General features: G+C 28.5%; 2 protein-coding genes across 2 annotated transcripts; one reads left to right on the forward strand and one right to left on the reverse strand.

Moving 5' to 3' along the window:
- Positions 1 to 45: 45 nt before the first annotated feature.
- Positions 46 to 2,256, reverse strand: LOC124490695 (abl interactor 2). The gene is made up of 4 exons (XM_047053235.2): positions 1,863 to 2,256; positions 726 to 1,794; positions 501 to 656; positions 46 to 432 (listed from the first exon to the last, which is right to left on the reverse strand). Exons 1-4 carry the CDS (start codon positions 2,064 to 2,066, stop codon positions 269 to 271), a joined length of 1,593 nt encoding a protein of 530 aa, XP_046909191.2. The 5' UTR covers positions 2,067 to 2,256; the 3' UTR covers positions 46 to 268.
- Positions 2,257 to 2,372: 116 nt separating this feature from the next.
- Positions 2,373 to 3,977, forward strand: LOC124490696 (E3 ubiquitin-protein ligase RING2). Its single transcript, XM_075734870.1, has 4 exons — positions 2,373 to 3,012; positions 3,092 to 3,222; positions 3,286 to 3,471; positions 3,536 to 3,977. The coding sequence occupies exons 1-4, from the start codon at positions 2,535 to 2,537 to the stop codon at positions 3,686 to 3,688; spliced, it is 948 nt and encodes a 315-aa protein (XP_075590985.1). The 5' UTR covers positions 2,373 to 2,534; the 3' UTR covers positions 3,689 to 3,977.
- The last annotated feature ends 14,779 nt before the right edge of the window (positions 3,978 to 18,756 follow it).

An 18,756-nucleotide genomic window follows, 5' to 3' on the forward strand; every position in this document is an offset into this window, starting at 1 on the left:
CAAAAACACACACCACATATTTTCATGAGTATTAACGCATGCGTATTTATCATTTTTTTTATTTTTTATTTTTTTTGGTTCTGAAAAAAATGGACCATTAAAAAATGCCGTTACAACAGGTGAATAATTGATTTGTTTTTTTTTTAATTTAAAAAAAATTGAAAAATTTTTTTTTTTTTGGTTATCATAAAAAATATATTGTTATATATAGTGATATAGAATACTTAAAAAAAACTCATTAAATAAATTGAAAATGTTTTCATGTTGTTCAAAGACATGGTTCAACATAATTGCCAGGAAATAATCCAAGTACACCATTCATAACACCTTCAAACCATCCATCATCATTTTTACGTGTTACATAAATGACAGAATTTTCTTGAAATGTCAATTCATCATCTTTATCGGCCGAATAATCATAGATGGCAATTACTGTTGAAAAAAATGATGATAATAGCCAAATTATTAGTCAAAATCACTTTGAAATTTTTTTTTCTTACCTTTTTCAATATAATTAGCTGGTACCCAATCTGGAACATTTTGTCTCATACTTGATGTACCATAAATGGAATGTTGTTTATTCATCATTGGATGATGATTAATACCATGATGAACGCTATCAATGGTTGGAGGAGGTGGTGGCAGCGGTGGTGATGCTAAATATGTGTGTAAAAAAAATAAATTCAAATTTATCAGCTAGAAACGAAAACAACGTTCCAACGTACCTGTTGTATTACGACCATCATAATTACTATGATGATGATGTTGTTGTTGTTGTTGATGAATATTGGATGGAGATGGAGGATCGGGTAATGAAGAATCATTTGGATCTAATTGAGCTGATGGCAGAGGTGGTGGTGGTGGCGGTGGTGGACAATTATTATTATCATTATTATTATTATTATCCAAACTAGTATTCATTTGTTGCTGATTATTATTATTATTATTATTATTAGTTGTATGGCCATACATGTTTGAATTTAATGAAACAGCAGAAGAACCGGGATGATAATGTGAATAACCGGCCATATATTGATTATTTTGTTGATGATGATGATGACCAGTTGCATATCCACCACCAGTTCCACTTCCAGTACTGCTAGTAATACTAGGTTGTCGATGTATGATAGCACTTTTTGGATGACCAATTGGATAATTTGATTCATAATTTTTTGGCACTTGTGGTGGCGCTATTGGTGGTACTAATGCACGATATTCTTTATTCTGTGATGAACGTGATAATGTACCGAAACCAGAACGTATGGCTTGTGGTGGTGTCGGTGGTTTTGTTGTTGGCGCTGGTCCACTACCACCACTCAATGTATTATAATGATGATAATGTGATAATGATGACATTGATGATTTTGGTCCCAATGTTTGTACACCACTCATTCGACCTGAATTACTAGTTGTATTTAGGCTTCTTAAGAAATTGGATTGATTAGAAATTTTTACACCATGACCAATATCATCCAAAAGACTAAAATCAATTGGTTTTCTTATGTATTTGGATTGTTTTTCTTGATTTGCAGGCATCAATACTTTTGGTTGTCGTACCATTGTTTTGGCTGATGTAAGCAATGCAATCTTTCTACGTGCAACTTTTTCATTATGAAATTGAAATTTTTGCGATATATAATTCATCTGTGATTCCATTTCGGATATTTGATTTGTTTGCAATTCAAGCATATGTAAAACATTAAAGGCCAATGTGTTTATTTGATATGCAACTGATGCCAATGAATGTGTGGTATAATTTTTCGTATTTTCAAATGCAAATCGTTTATCGTCAGACTAAATCAATTGAAAAAAAAAAATGAAATTAAGTAAAACAATTTTTAAACAAAATTTCTAACCAATACCTCAATATATGCTGTTGAACAATAATCGGCAACCTTTTCCAAATTCGATTGTGTATCCAATAATGTTTGCCGTGATTCAGGAACTTCATTTCGTAATAATGAACACAATTCTTCTAGATTGGTTGTATGCTGTTGTTGTGATGATTGACCATTGGAATTCAAATGTTCATTCAATTCCGGATTGATCACTGTTTCCATGACCATAACTTATTATTAATTATTATTGGTTTGTTGCTTCAGCAGACAAAAAAAGACAATGAATGATTTGGTAGTGATGAAGGAAATTGGAGGAAAAAAAATTGATTATTTATTCCAAGAAATAAGGATACAATTGTCACACAAACAAACAATATATAAATTATGGCTGGATGGATGGATACTCCCAAAAAAAATCATGATCAACAATTTTGCAGACAATGGTGGTCCATTCATAGAGGATAGGATTGGATTTTTTTATTTTTTTTTTGCTCATTTTAGAACATGCGTCGTAAACAAAAAAAAAATAGAACTACATCAAACGGTGAGCCATAATTTTCGTTTTGTTCTCATCAACAAAGAAAAAAAACGAAAATCGAAAATCAAAGATTTGTAAAATACATTGTTTTGTGTTGAAATTTCATTGGTTCATTGGAAATTTATTTTTTTTTTCGAAAATTTTTATTGACAAAAACCATGTCACAATCGGATTCAACAATAAATTTTGGTGGCAAGACATGGGAATTAAGCCCATATGAATTACATCGACAACCACAAGAAGTTATCACTGATAATACTGAAATCGCTGTTAGTCCACGTAGTTTACATTCTGAATTAATGTGTCCAATTTGTTTGGACATGTTGAAATCAACAATGACAACAAAAGAATGTTTACATCGTTTTTGTCATGATTGTATTATCACTGCATTGCGTAGTGGTAATAAAGAATGTCCTACATGTCGTAAAAAATTAATATCAAAACGTTCATTACGTGCTGATCCAAATTTCGATATGTTGATTTCGAAAATTTATCCAAGCCGTGAAGAATATGATGCCCAACAGGAAAGAGTTATCAATAGTGTCAACAAACATTTTGTTCAAAATATTGAAGAAACATTACGTATGCAAGCATTGAATCGAACACGTGGAAAAAAATCTCTTAATAATGATGATGGTTTGTTGTTTTCGTTTTTTTTTGTTATTTTTTTTTAATTTACTAATCATTTTTTCTTTCTTGTAATCACAATTGATAGATTCCGTTGAAAATCGACGTATGAGAAATGATTCGAATGGCTTTCCAAATGAAAACAATTCCGATAATCATGATGATAATGTACAAGAAATTGAATTGATTATCAAACCATTGCCACAAGTTGAACGAAGAGTATGTTGATTGTTTTTTTTTTGATTGGTTGATTTCATTAAATTCAATTCAATTCAAATTTAGGATCCATCATTGAATCAGACAAGATTTTTGAAAACAACAACCACTGCAACTATAAATCATATTGCTAAATATTTAAAAATGCGTTATAATTTTGAATCATCCGAAGATGATGATGGTGTACGTAATGATGATGATCATCATCATAACAATACGAATAATGGAATAAAAACTGGTGATAAATCAATGGTCAATACAAAAACCAATGATAGTGCTCAATCAACATCACATTCAACAACATCATTATCGTCAGCATTTCCATTTCACATTGTATATAGCTGCTGGACCTGGCCAATATAATCCATTACAAGGATCGGTTACATTATCACAAGTAGATGATCAATATTGGAAAGCAAATAAACCATTGGAATTATTCTATGCATATAAAGTAAATCCAACATCATAACATTGTAATACATAGAAACATTTAACTTATTTCTCTAACAAACTAGAAAACAAATGAAAATGAAAAAATATTTTTTTCCATCATCATCATCATTAGATTGAATTATCATTTTTGCCAAAAGCAATTTTTTTGAACAATTATCCCGATTGATTATCATCATAATCAAGTTTTTTTTTTCTTTTGTCATATGTAATTTATTTATCTCTTATTTTTGCTTTTTATTTTCACTTTTCATTCATCAAAAAAAAAAAAAAAGAAAAATTAAAAAATTTAAATTTCAAATACTTAGTATATGAATGGACTCTGAGAACTGGGGAACATGTTCGAATTTTTTTTTTTTAAATTTTCATCCATATATTTATTATGTTCGTGTGTAAACATCATATGTAAATCTTTTCAAAATTCAACATCATCATCATTGCCCAAAAGCATTTATGTATATGGCAATGATCAAATATTGTCATTCATTCAAATCAATGAATTTGGTACAAAAAAAACATTTTCTTTTGTTGAATTCCGTTTGTATTTGATTTGTATGATGAATATTCCAGAATTTACATTCATTCATCAACACTATATATTTGTGTTCGTGTTTGTTTTCATTCAATGCAAATATGAATATTTTTTTTTACCATTCATTCATTCATTCATTCATTCAACGTTTGATTTATAAATTTTTTGAAATATATGGATCATATTCCTGGTTTTTTTTCTGTTTGTTTTGTTTTGTTTTGTTATCGGTGATGTTAATTTTTTTTCTTCTTCTTCTTCTCTGTGTGTGATGTTTCTTGGTTTACACGACGTTTGCAAACATTGAGTTTCATTTTCGATTTTGTTTCATTTTTCAATCAATAATAATATAACCAAGTCTTAGACTTTTTTTCCTATTCACATATCGTTTTTTATTTATTTATTATTTGTCATCATCATCATCATCATCTACTCTACTCTACTCTATCATTTTGTTGTTGTTGTTTTTTGTTTCTTGATGTTCCTGGAAATTGTTTCAAAAAAAAAAAAAAAAAAAAAATTTATTTTTGTTGTTTGTTCACTGAGCCACTTCATCAGAAAGGTATGTAATGTACACGACAGAATTTTCTACATCTCAAAGAATTAATTTGACAGGAAACATGAACAATATTTTTTCGTTTTTTTTTTGTTTTGTTTCTCATTCGTTACTGTTGTTGTTGTTGTTGTTGTTGTGTGTGTGTGACATTTTAACCATCTTTTATTCTGTAATCTCAATAATAATAATAGTGGATAACAGCAGCAGACACACACACACACATGTTTTTTGTCTTTCACACACGTTTTTCAAGTGTAGTAAGAATAAAAATCCATCATCTTCCAATGTTTCTGAATGCGTCTTTACCTCGATTCGAATCTCGAATGAATAAATTTTTTGTTTTAGTTAGTGAGCGCTTGTGTTCGTGTGAAAAATGAATGAAATGAAATGAAAAAAAAATCAACAACAAACGAAAATTATTATTGATGATGGTTGATCTATGGATGGATATCATTTCATTCTGTTTTAACATCCGGATAATGTTTGAAAATTAAAATAAATTGTCTATTTGGATGCCAGAGATTTTTAATAACCTATTTATAGCCGTTGATTGATTGATTCTTTCAATCAAAAAATTTTTTTTTTCATTCTACAGCAAAAACAAAAAAATGACCAAATTTTTTTTTTTACCTTACATACATCCACCAGAAGAAGAAGAAGAAGAAGAAACAAAATAATTACATCACATTGACGTAATGGCAACAAAAATCTTTTTCTTTTTCTTTGTCCCAATAATAATAATGAGTTTGAACCAATTTCCAACATCAAGATATTGTTGTATTGGAGTAAACTAATGCCAAAACAATTGCACACACACACACATTCATCAAATTTTTTTTTACCATCATCATCATCGTCATTATTTTATACAAGAGAAAAGAGAAAAAAAGTCATAATTTGACACTTGAAAAAATCATGATTTTCTACACTGGTAACATGAGATTCATTGCAAACAAAAAGTAAAAGAAAAAAAAATTTATTTTCACTTCCATTCATTATGATTTAATGAAACAAATCATCATTTGTTCATTGTTCATCATCATCATCATAATGAATCACGAGATTGAGAGAAATAAAAATAAAATGAATGAAAATGAAAACGATTACATCATCAACATGGATCCAAAAAAAAATTCATTTCAATAGGTTTTTCCACATTGTTGGCTGATGATGATGATGATGATGATGTATTCACTGTCATTGTCGTTCTGTGTTTTTTTTTCAAGAGACTAGGAAACTTGAATAATAATAAAAAAAATGTTAAGGACCTATGGCCGATAAGTGAGATTTCTATTCTGCTGGCAATTTTTTGTCATATTTTTATTTAATTTTTGATTCCATTGAATCATCATTTAGTTCAGCGGAAAATATAGTGTGGACACAACAAACCAACCAACCAACCAATCGACCAATGGGCCAAGCACAGATCAGATTATTATTTATTTTGACATGATTTTTTGTTTCTGTTCAATTCAATTCAACAGTAGCAGCAACGAAACGGTAATGAATTTTTTTTTTGTTCTATCTTCTGCTTTCAATTACAATTTGAAGATTTGGTTTGAAGAAATCTTAATAAATATTAGATTGCATCGACATTGTTTTAGAATCTGGTTGGCTAGAAATGCAAATTGTATCGTGTGTGTGTGTGCCATTGTGTGTATTGGTGGTATTTTTTTTTTTCTCTCTCTCTCTCTCTCTCTCTCTGTCGATTCAATTTTCATTTCCCAAATGATTTTTTTTCTCTGTTCTTCATTTGTTTACCAAATCAAAATGAATGAATAAATTGATTTTGCAATCAAGCACAACAGCGCACACACACACACACACAATTGACAAAAGAATATTCTGTTGACGGATAACCAATAATAACAACGATAAAACCCAAAATGAAGATGCTGAAATTCAATTACAATTTCACCAATATTGAAGATGATTATTTTATCCATATATGATGAGGTAAATTTAATTTTAAATTCTTGAAAAAAAAAAAATTTTTTTTCCACTTTCAATTCCATAGGTGAACAAAAACAAAACAAATGAATATTGTTCTGCTTTGCTTTGTTTTTTTCTTCTTCTTCTTCTTTTCACTTCATTCATTTGATTATCATATCATTTCAATTTGAACAGCAATCGAATCGTTACAATCGAATTTGGATAGCAAACACACACACAGAAATTCTGTATTCTCGATTTTATTCAAAAGTAAAGATTTCTACATATTGCATACAACACAACACACAGAACACATTTATTCCGTGTATTCAATTCAATTCAATTCAATTCAACAACTTTTTTTTTATTCAACTAGCTATTTTGAATATATGGAATTCCGCTTTTCCGCTTTCTTTTTTTTTATTTCAGAATATTTTTTTTCATTCATTCATTCATTCTATACCGTAATGTTGATTCTATGATCATTGGGTGAGCAAACGAAAATGTTGTTGTTCGATATTCAATTCAATTCGATTCAATTCGATTCAATTCGATTCGATTCGACTCGAATTGTGTGTTTAACTTTTCTTTTTTTTTTTTCGGACTTGTTAGTGCTTCACATCATCATCATCATCAACTTATTTTTTTTTCTCTCTTGTTACATTTCAATTTGATTCAAGAATGACTTTTTTTTAGAACCATCATAAAAAAAATAACGAAAGAAAATGGGAAATATTTCCAGATCTTTTCGAATTTTTTTTTTCTTCGCTTACTAACTCACTCACTCACTCACTCACTGTGCAAACATACATGGTTTTTTCTTGTTCATCAATTTTGATTCCACCAGCATTCGTTTGTCTTGTGTTTGTGTGTGTGTGTATGTCCCGTATATTTGCGAATTGAATTCATATTCGAGAGAGACAAATATTGATCATGTTTTTTTCATGTGATGAATTCAATGATGAAACACACGGCAAAAAAAAATGTAGATTAAACCAAAATCAATTTGGTCAATCACTGGAGAACAAAGGTAGAAAAGGTAGAAAAAAAATGATAATGGCCACAATGGTTTTAGCCATACATTTTCTCCATAGTGACATAGGTAAATTTTTTTGCCATTAACAACCAAAAAAAAAATTTGTGATATTTGAGATGATGATAAAGTAAGTAAATGGAAAGAAATGAAAGTTATTACGTTTTTTTTTTTCTTCTTCTTCTTCTTCAAGCACATACTTGCCATTTTTTTTCTTCCGTTTTTTTTTATCCATCATAATCATCATTTTCTTCATCTTTTTTTTCTGTTTAATTTGTTTTTACAAATAGAAATATCACTGCGTGTGCGTGTGCACGCACATTATTTTTTTTTGTGAACAAAAAAGGCAAGTTTTTCATCATTTTTTTTGTGCTTTTTCTGATTACAGAAAACGAAGAAAAAAAATGGAACAGAAACAAAATTTAAATATTTAATAATTGAATGAATAATCGGATTAACGGTTTTTTTGTTGTTGTTGAAGATGGAAATGAAATGAAAAGAAAAAAATTTTCTTTTTTTTTGAAATTCAAGAAAAATAAGAAAAAAAACAGAATTGAAAGTAGACTCTCTCTATAGGTCTGTATTATGAATATTTCAAAGTTTTTTTCATCTCTTTCTCTCGGTTCTGGTTTCATTTTCGGCTATTTTTTCTCTCTCTCGGTACTTTATGACATTTTTTTCTGCCTATTGTCTAGTACTGGCTTTGTTGTTGTTGTTGTTGTTGTTAATGCTGGTTCAAATAACCAGATTTTTTTTTCTTCTTATTTATATTCTTTTCTTGGGTACCTGGATACACAACAACAAAAAAAAATGTGAAAAGAACTATGCAACAATAGCAGCAAAAATTCTCATTTTATTTATGAATCAGAATTATTCTGTTTTTTTTTCTTGTTTCACCATTTTATCATCATCATCATCATTGTTTTCTAATATATTGGCTGATGACTTTTTTTCATTTCTCATTTCAATAGATTGAATTTTTTCTGTCTCTCTGATAATCAATCCCAAAATGAAAATGAGATTTGTGTATCGAAAAAATTTTGTTTATCAATAGAATCTGTATCAATTTTTTATCAAACCTGAACACAATCAGTAATAATAATGATAATAATGAATCTAATAGGATTCTATCATCCAGTGTTGTTATTTTTCAATCATTTTTTTTGTTTACTTTGTTTGTTTGTTATGTTTTGATAAGAAAAAAAAATGTTTATCAATTATTAAATTATCATTATCATTCTTATCATCGATAATTCATGTTTGAATAAAGAAGAATCTGAAATCAAGATAATTGAAGAGATTTTGATGAGATATTGATGTTACACATATATGATTTGTCATTACGATAATCTTGTTTCATGTGACTTTTCATTTTCGAAATTAAAATTACTTATTACTTACTACTCATTACTTATTGCTATGAAATGGTTGACACATGTGACAATTCATTTTATTTCATACCTGTGTTTTATTCGGATGTAAACATTATCATCATCATCATCATTCCAATATCGAACATTATTGAACAAAATGATAAATGAATGAAATGTGTCAGAAAATATCGTGTGTGTTTCAAATAAACATTGATAGTACTGTCATCAAAGATAATGATTTTGTCTTGATCATTCATTCATTCATTCATTTTTTCCATTTCCTTGGCGACAATAATCACTAATATTGCCATGTATGGATACATGATGATGACAATATCCTTCTCGCACTTTTTCATATTCAAATGTGTGTGTGTGTGTGTGTGTAGAGTTGTTTTTTTTTCCATTCCAAAATAAAGATGATCACCATGTTAACAACAAACAAACGAATCAAAATGTCAGAATGTTGAATGTGCAAAAATAAAATAAAAAAAATTAGCTCCATCATGATGTTTGGATATGAAACAAAAAAAAACCATGTATGCATTATAAGTCGATTCTATTGAATTGAGTTTTATTTGATTTGATTCAAATTGAATTGAATTCTTTCAGATTTTGATATTGTAATTGAAATTCATGAATTTTTGTTCTTCATAATGATAATGAAGTAAGGAGTAGTAGAAAAAAAAACATTCCTTCTTCTCTTGTCATCATGTTTTGTAGACATGATTCTGTTATTTGTTCGTTGAAATTCAATTATAATATTTTTGATCTTAGCTATGATGATTGAATCGATTCTATTGTGTTTGAAATTTGATTCTGATACTAGAATTATTTTTTTTTTCTTAAAGAAACATTTTCATTTTATTCTTTAAAGTTTTTCATTTATTCTATATGGAGAATGTTGTTCAAAGTTTTATTGAATTGAATTTTTTTTTTATTATCAAATTCCACCAGAATTACGCAATGAATTTTTTTTTCTCCAACACTCTCTTATTCGGTCGTCGGTTAATCTGACTGCGAATTTTTTTAGCATCGTTGTTGCTGAAATGAAACAAAAAAAGAAAAACTGGTGATTTAACAATAATCTGACATTTTGGAAAACATTTCATTTTGTTTTTGATTTTAAATGATTCAACCTTTTGCAACCATCTCTCTCTCTCTCTCATTAGCTCATCATATCCTAATGATGATTTTTTTTTATTTGCCTGCTTATTATGACTTTATTATTTGCATTTTTTTTTCTCTCACACATACACACAAATTCTAGTGATTATCATCATCATTTGAAATAATGATTTGTCAAATGATGAACGAATCACTGTGCAAATAAATAAATGCGTAATTCATGTCTAGCATATTCCATGGCCATTATGATTCGTGAATGAATTCTCTAGAAGAATTTACTAACACACACACACACACACACACATACCAGTCATTTTATTCATGATTAGTAAAATGATTTTGATTGCTCATTTTATTATCATTCCTGGTTTCATCTATCCATTTTTATCTCAGAGATGCTTTCATATGTTACATAGCTTTTTTGTATGCATTTTTTTTCTCATTCTTGGCCAATCATCATCAACAACAAATGGATAGAAAACATTTATAAATCATGCAATTTATTCATTATTGTTGCTGATTTAATCAAATGATCATGTGTGGATTGATGTAAGAATTATTCACAGAATTTTTTTGGTATGATTTCTGTGTGTGTGTGTGTGTGGATTCATTTCCATTTCCATTTCCATTTCCATTTTTTTTTTGGATATTCTTACATCATCATCATCATGATTATCTCTAATTTTTTTTTCATGATGATGATATTTCACATTCACGAATATAGTGATGATGAAACAATCAAAAAAAAACAAAAACGGAAAAAGGAAAAATTTGGAAAATTTCATATTGCAATCATCATTATTCTGAATTATGCAAATCAATTTCATGAAATTCTGTGTGTGTGTGTATGTTGTTGATGATGATTGCATTTTTTTTTCATTTTTTTTTTGTTGAAAAATAATGACCAAAAAAAAAATTTTCAATTTTCACTTAAAAAAAAATTCTGCTGTACACAGTACTTTAGGGTAATTAATTAGTGTTTTTTTTTCCATTTTTCAAACCAAAAATTAAATGAACAAGAAACGAAATGGAGAAAAAAAAAATTGCAAATCCAAGCAAAATTCATTTTGGTGTTGTTTTTCAACAACAACAATAATAATGAATATGAAAAATGGAAAAAAAGCAAAAAATTCTTCGCCAAGTGCTCTTATTGGATTCTGAAGCTGAAAAAAATTTGATTTTGAATTTAAAAAATTCGAACAATTGACGAGAAAAAAAAATCAGATTCTTTAAAATTTTAATTAGGTACACCCAATGAAAATTGAAGGCCAGAGAGATTTTTTTTCACACAAGTGAATTTTGTTGACACACACACACACACACAAACGAAAAAAAAAATCAATTAATGATTTCACCTGATAAATACACAAGGTTGAGTGAATGTTTCAATTTTCAAACTGACTGAGCATGTGCCTGTATTCATTGGGTTATTGTTTTAGGGCGTAGAAAAAAATTTTGATATTTATTTATAATCGATTTTTCATCATCATCATCATTGTTTTTTTTTTGTTTTGTTTTGTTTTTATTTACATATATAATCGTAGTAGTAGTATCAATTTTAAACTTTGAAAATAAAATAGATTTTTCCATCCTTTTCTTCTTCTTCTTCTTGGTTCACTGAAAAAACAAAACAAAACATGAACCTAAAGAACCAAAATTAATTAAAAAAAATGAAACATGAAACTTTATATATTCACATAAAATGGTGTGCTCCTTGAATGAAAACTTCACCGTATTAAATGTTGTTAAACATTTGTTGTTGTTGTTGTTGTCCTCTATCCATTCACATTTTGGTTTGAATTTAGTTTTTTTTTTGTTTTTGTTTTGATTGAGTTTTAACAAATTCCAACAAAACATGATAAAAAAAAAGTTTTCCATCCATCATTTTGTGCCGGTAAAGATGAACGAAACAATCAGTGTAAAGAAAAAAAAACACTGATGAAAACTGATAAAAGATTCTCTCTTTTTTTCCTGATAATCAATAATGTCTGAGCTTTATCGTGTTTTTTTTTCTTTTGTCATTTCCGGAATCGGATGTCAACATGGTGGTGGTGGTGGTAGTAGTGGTGTTTGTTTGTGTGTTTTTAAATTCATTCAATGAAAAATAATCTCATTTTCGGTTCCATTTCCGTTTGTTTGTTTTTTTTTGTTTGCTGTTTTTGTTTATATTTCAATGTGTGTATGTGTGTGTGTGTCTGCATTTATATTTCTTCTGATATTTTAATTCATTTCAATTATCGTATAAATGTGACACACACACAAACACCGATGTGATAGATAATAAAATGATGGCATTGGAAATGTTGTTGTTGTCGCTGTTGTTGTTTGTTTTGTTTTGTTTTTTTCATCAATTTTCATTTTTTTTCTTTTTTTTTGATTCACGTTACAAATCAATCATGATTCATGGAATCATGCTGGTTCCTTTTTTTCCACTGTTATTTGAATCCATTTCAGTGGAAATATCGATTCTTCTGCACACAATCTATTGATATATATATAGTATCTATTTGTTCATCATCATCGAATCATATATGATGCTATATGCATGTGTTTACATGAAAATTATCATTGATGGCGCCACTTGTTTGATTATCATTTATTTGATTTTTTTTTCTAGATGATAATGAGATCTAAATCTGTAATAGAAACATTTTTTTCTGTCTATACTGACAATTAAAAGTATTCATTATTGAAAAAACAATGACAAATGGACCGGACCAAATGGTTTTCTCTTCAAATATGTCTTCAAATTCTGTTTTTGACATGTTTGTATTCATTCAATTTATGCAGAAAAAAAAATTGTAACTGGGTAATTAATTAATGTTTTTTTCTCTCTGAATTCACATCATAATGATGATTGTTATTCTCACCAACCATTGAGGCCATCATTTTTTTCAAACAAAAAAAAATGAAAGAAAGAAAATGAACATAAAGTTGAAATTTTCTTCATCTTCTGTGTGAAAGAAATATTCCAGAAACTTTTTTTTTCCAGTCATCATTCAATCAATTTGAAAGAAACCTGTACCTGACTTTTAATTTAGTCATCAAAATGATTCACAATGATTTTTTCTTTCGAATGAAAATAAACATCAAAATCTTTGAAATCTCAATGGAAATGAATTGATTTTTTTTGCCATTATTCGACGATTGATCAATGATTTTTGTCGGTAAAAATAGCTGTAAACAAAAAAAGTTCCGTTTTCTCATCATGATCATCATCAGCGTCAAAATCACAACGAAACAAAGAAAAAACAAAACATCTGCTTTGAATTATATGACAAAAAAGAACAACAGAAAAAAAAATCAAAATTCAAAAATCCAAATCAACTCACTGATTGATTGATTGATTGATTGGATAATGATGGTGATTATTATGATGATGTCTGTTTATTTCCAAAAAAATTGATCGATTGATCAGAAAACAAAAAAAAACACCATCATTGAAATTCAGATTTAAAATTCAACAATAAAAAAATTTTTTTGTCGCCACTATTTTAACCCAAAGCTATTCATGTGTTGTTATTATTATTCTAGAAACGTTTTTTTCCCGTTATATTTTGTTTTATTGTTTTTTCGGGACAATTTGACTATTGAATTTGAATTTGATTTTGATTTTTTTGTCTTTTTTACACGGTCCAGAACCAAAAAAAAAAACCAAATCATTTTTTATTCCAAGGGATTTTAAATCAATCTATATATATGAATATATGTGTGTTCACACGTCAATTTTTTTTTTATTGTAACTTTGTTTCAAACGTTGTGTTTTCATTTTAACTTCATTTTAAGAATACCTGAATGGATGTGGATGGCTAACCAACAATAACAATAAGCGATGGATAATGAAAAAAAGCGTCTACTTGGATTTCAAAGGAAAGAAAAAAAGATATAGTGTTTTTTTCCACCTGAGAATCGTGATGAATCGATTTTTTTTCATTTTGTTGTTGTTGTTGTTGTTGTTGTTTATCCAGTTTTTTTTTGTTGTTGATTTCAACTGTAGAATTTATTTTTGAACCAAAATACTTGGTTCTTGTAGCTGTAGTTGTTGTTGTCGTAGTGGCAGTGATAACATGATCAATAAATGGTCATATAGAAAATCTGAAACGAGAAGAAAAAATTCTAAAAGTAAAAATCTAATAATGTTGAATTTTTGGTGATCAATTTGATGAAAGAATCGTGTACAGACCAATAAGAGAAAAAGTAAAACAGAACCATTTTTGAGCCAAGAATGAAAAAAAAACTACGACGACGACGACGACGACGACGACAGTCCAAAATCTCTAAGGATTAATCTTTTAGAAACAGAAAAAAAAATTTCTCTTCATCAACATTGCAAAAAAAAAATATAGAATTTTAGCCACTTCACAATGGATTCGTTTCTTACTATTTTTTTTTTGCCGTTGTAGATGAATTTATTCGATAAATAAAATAAAAAAAAAAGACGACAGAAATATTGACGAAAGAAAAATTGTATTGAACATAAAATGAGAGTAAAAAGAGAATAAAAAAAACCAATAGAGAATTGAAAATTGTTTTTGTGTGTGTGTGTGTGTGTATGTGTGTAGAAACCGTACACAGGTTTGACAGACAAATCAAAAAACGAGGCCATACATTTCAATCTACCGATTCAATTGGATCATTATTATGATGATGATGATGACGAACGATTCTTTATATGTTGTTACTTTTTTTCTGAATGATTGATTTTTTTTAAATTTTTTTTTTTTTTTTGGATTTAAATTTGAAATTCTATCCACCTTGATAGTAGAAGTGTGTTTTTTTGTGTTTCCAAGCATAAGTTGAAAATTTTCAATTGAAAAAAATGGTTCATCACCACCACTGCCACTGCCGCCACCATTGTACACAAACACTGGAGTTATCGACATATCATTAAATGTTCATTATCATCACCATCATTATTTCTAGATTCCATGGTATTAACCTTTCGTTGTTGTTGTTGCTGCTGCTGCTGCTGTTATTATCATAATTTTTTCATTAACAAGAAAAAAATGATCCTATTTTTCGATCAATTTTTTTTCGATTAAACTCTGTTGAAATTATTGATTTGTAATTGAATAGCGAGGTTGTTGTATTGATGTGAATTGTGTGTGTGTGTGTGTGTGTGTGTTGTCCATTGAATTTTATTTATCAATCATCATCACCATCATCAAATGATATGACCTAATAATAAACGTCGATATCATTCATTCATTCATTCATTCATTGATGGTTTGGATGAACGAAATATAAAAAATTTTAAAGTTTTATTGAATGTTGAATACACAGAAAAAAAACGTGTAAATGTAGCTAAAAATTAACATCGGTCTATTCAAATCCGGTTATGTTGTAAGTTATCATCCAAAGGAAAAAAAAAATTGAATCACATTTTTTTTATATATATTCAATTTTCACTGAATAATAATGATGATGATGGTGGTGGTGATGGGCATTGCAATTTACCAACCATTGGACAACCAAAATGATTCGACAATTTTTTTCGGTATTTGATTTGGGGCAATCTAACCATCTTGGTGTTTAAATTACCGCTACATATAAAAATATTCACTGCTAATGCTGATGACGGTGTTGTTGTTGTTGTTGCTGAAGAAGATGTTTATCGATATTTTCAATTGGAAAAAAATTTTTTATTTCTAGGTAAAAAAATTTTTTTTCTGTTTATTCGATTGAATGTGAAATGGAGATTTTCCATCATCGTGTTTTTTTTTTTTTTTTTTTTTTTTTTGATGAAAACTTGTTTTTTCTGGTTTCTTTTTTTTCCACCGACTAAACCAGAGAACGAAAAAAAGAGAACCGGCATTTATATTGATCAAGGAAAAAAAAATAAGTGTGTGGTCATCAAATTTTTAAATTTTTCCACATTTCACCGTTATTCATTTCATTTACCGATTCGATTTTCAATTCAACCATATCGAGTAGTAGGTAATAACCACCACCACCGCCACCATCAACTGCATTGACCTGTTATATTTGGCAATAATCAAACAAAATCCGGTGGTTGGTGTTATTTTTTTTTTCACCGTCGTCGTCGTCGTCATCGTGACAAAAACCAATCATCATCATCATCATCATCATTCGTTATTTATTTGTTCATCATCCTTCAGACACATTTCAACTAACAGGTTCAGGTTCGAGTTTTTTATTTTTTTTCTGGTTAATAATAATGAATGAATGAATGAATGAATGAATGAAACATTCAATCAGGATCAATGTGCTTCCAGGCAATCAAGCGGCCAGCCATTCAGACACATTGCTAAAGATAAGATAAAAATTTCTCATTATTTCTCTCTCTCTTGTTCTACATTTTAAAAAAAAAAAAAAAAAAGATTGGAATGTGCTGCTTCTGCTGCTGATTACTACACATTGATGTTGTGTATATGCTCACCATAATAATCATCATCATCTTTCATTATTGGCCATTTGATGATGATGATGATGATGAAAATTTGACCGAAAACAGAGAGTGACTAAGAGAGAGAGAAGGAGACCAATTATCGACAAACTGGTTATTTGAAATACCGTTTTTATTTTTCTTTTGAAAATACGTTTTTTTTTGCAACAACATTTGACCTTTTTTTCCCATTTTTTTTAAAAAAAAAAAATTTTTTTCTCGTCTCCCCATCACCATCATCATCATCATCATTCCAATCATTTTTTAACATCTTTTTGCCAATAATCAGAATTTTTTTTTTACTTTTTTATCGTCGTTGTCGTTGACGATGATGATGAAAAAAAAATTATTCAACTGAACCGGGTAATAATAATATTTATGGTGTATGGAGAAAAAAAAATCCGGTTTTTTCACCAATCAAAAAAAAAAAAAAAATTGTTCATGTTTATTCCAGTAGTGGCCATAATGATGATCATGATGATGATTATCATCATCGATGTATATATGGTGTTTATGTGTACAAAATACTACAAGTCAAAAGTGATCGATATATATATGAACCAAGCCCAAGTTTTTTTTTCTCTCCCTCAACATGATTCTCTTGAATGAATTTCATTTAACAAATGAAAAAAAGGACATCCAAATCGGAAGTTTATAATTTACCAATTTTATTTTGATCAAAAGAAAATTCATCAAAATTGAATCCTTTGAAAAGCAAATAAAGAAACGCTAAAAACGCTAAACACTGATGAAGATCAGATTTCTTTTTGGATTTATAATTAAGAAATAGAAAAATTATCCAATCAATTCTTGATGATTGTGTGTGTGGTGTTGACAGAATTTGTATGGATTCTTTTTTTTTTGCCTTTAAAGATGTTTTTGTACTTATTATTCATGCAGAATATGTTCTTGTTTGTCTTATCAATTATTCAGAATTATAATCTCATTTATTATTGTCATTGAGAAGCGGAGAGAGAGAGAGGAAGGAAAATAAATTTTCTGTCTGTAATTTGATCATTATATTTAATTGATATGTTATGTAATGAATGTGATGAATGATTGAAATTCAAACATTTATTTCTTCATTAAAATTGACATGCGCAAATTGATTTATATCCATCATTTATGTTATCAATTTATTCTTTTCACCCTTTCATTCCCCCCAAACACACACACACACACATTCATGTAATATAGAATTTTAAATTCGCGCCTCATCATCATCATCAACATCATTATCATTATTATGGACAGAATTCTCTTTTTAAAAAAATAGTAGTAGCATGTTTACATTCACAAAAACTTTAAACAGTTCAATACCACTCTTACATTGTAAGGTAGTAGCATCATATTATGGTGTGGATGATTTGCCTGTATGATATTAACCGGCAACATTTTACTACTACTACTACCAGTAGTAGTAGTAGTAGTGGTCGATACTTGATCTTTGATTCATTCATGCTTTTTGATATTCTTCGAATTTGGTAGGATCCAAAAAAAAAAGAATTGACATGACAAAAAACGAGCCTAACAACAACAACAACAACAACAACGTGAATAACAATAACAACGTTTGACCTGACATGAATACGATAATAAAAAATTTTATTATTTTACAAACCAGAATTTCACTGTGAGAATCCTGTTTTTTTTCCTTATACCAAACAACAACAACAACAGCAACAACAACAAACAGACAAACGTGGTTTTTTTTCAATGATTACAGACAACCACACACACACACAAAGATTATATTTGGTTAAAACTAGAATTTTACGAATAAATTTTAATCCAAGAATATTCTTCTGGTAACAAAAAAAATCAATTGCTTTTGGCATATAACATACAACAACAAGGAAAAAAATCCAATGCTTTAAAAATTTGACCACATTTATTCTATTCTATTTTTGTCTTTTTTTCTTGTTTTTTTTCTGTTTTAGATTGATTTTTTATTTTCATTCTTTCCATCCATCCATTCATTCATCCATCCATCTATTCATCCATTCCCAAATCATTTTCAATTGTTGTTTTGTTGCATTATAACAACCAACCATCATCCTTATTCTCATAATAATCATCATCATCATCAATCAATTTCCCTAAGGACATCAAACCATTCATTCATCCAATCCT

The sequence above is a fragment of the Dermatophagoides farinae genome, chromosome 10 (genome assembly GCF_024713945.1).
Source record: "Dermatophagoides farinae isolate YC_2012a chromosome 10, ASM2471394v1, whole genome shotgun sequence".
In the NCBI taxonomy this organism is placed as follows: Eukaryota; Metazoa; Arthropoda; class Arachnida; order Sarcoptiformes; family Pyroglyphidae; genus Dermatophagoides; species Dermatophagoides farinae.

What these genes read in the sequence shown, in the direction of transcription:
- LOC124490696 (XM_075734870.1), top strand. Translation starts at nt 2,535, where the DNA reads ATGTCACAATCGGATTCAACAATAAATTTTGGTGGCAAGACATGGGAA. An exon ending in ATCTCTTAATAATGATGATG is followed by an intron (nt 3,013 to 3,091) that starts GTTTGTTGTTTT and finishes CACAATTGATAG; the next exon opens with ATTCCGTTGAAAATCGACGT. An exon ending in AAACTGGTGATAAATCAATG is followed by an intron (nt 3,472 to 3,535) that starts GTCAATACAAAA and finishes CATTATCGTCAG; the next exon opens with CATTTCCATTTCACATTGTA.
- LOC124490695 (XM_047053235.2), bottom strand. Translation starts at nt 2,066, where the DNA reads ATGGTCATGGAAACAGTGATCAATCCGGAATTGAATGAACATTTGAAT. An exon ending in GTTCAACAGCATATATTGAG is followed by an intron (nt 1,795 to 1,862) that starts GTATTGGTTAGA and finishes CAATTGATTTAG; the next exon opens with TCTGACGATAAACGATTTGC. An exon ending in AGCTAATTATATTGAAAAAG is followed by an intron (nt 433 to 500) that starts GTAAGAAAAAAA and finishes TTTTTTCAACAG; the next exon opens with TAATTGCCATCTATGATTAT.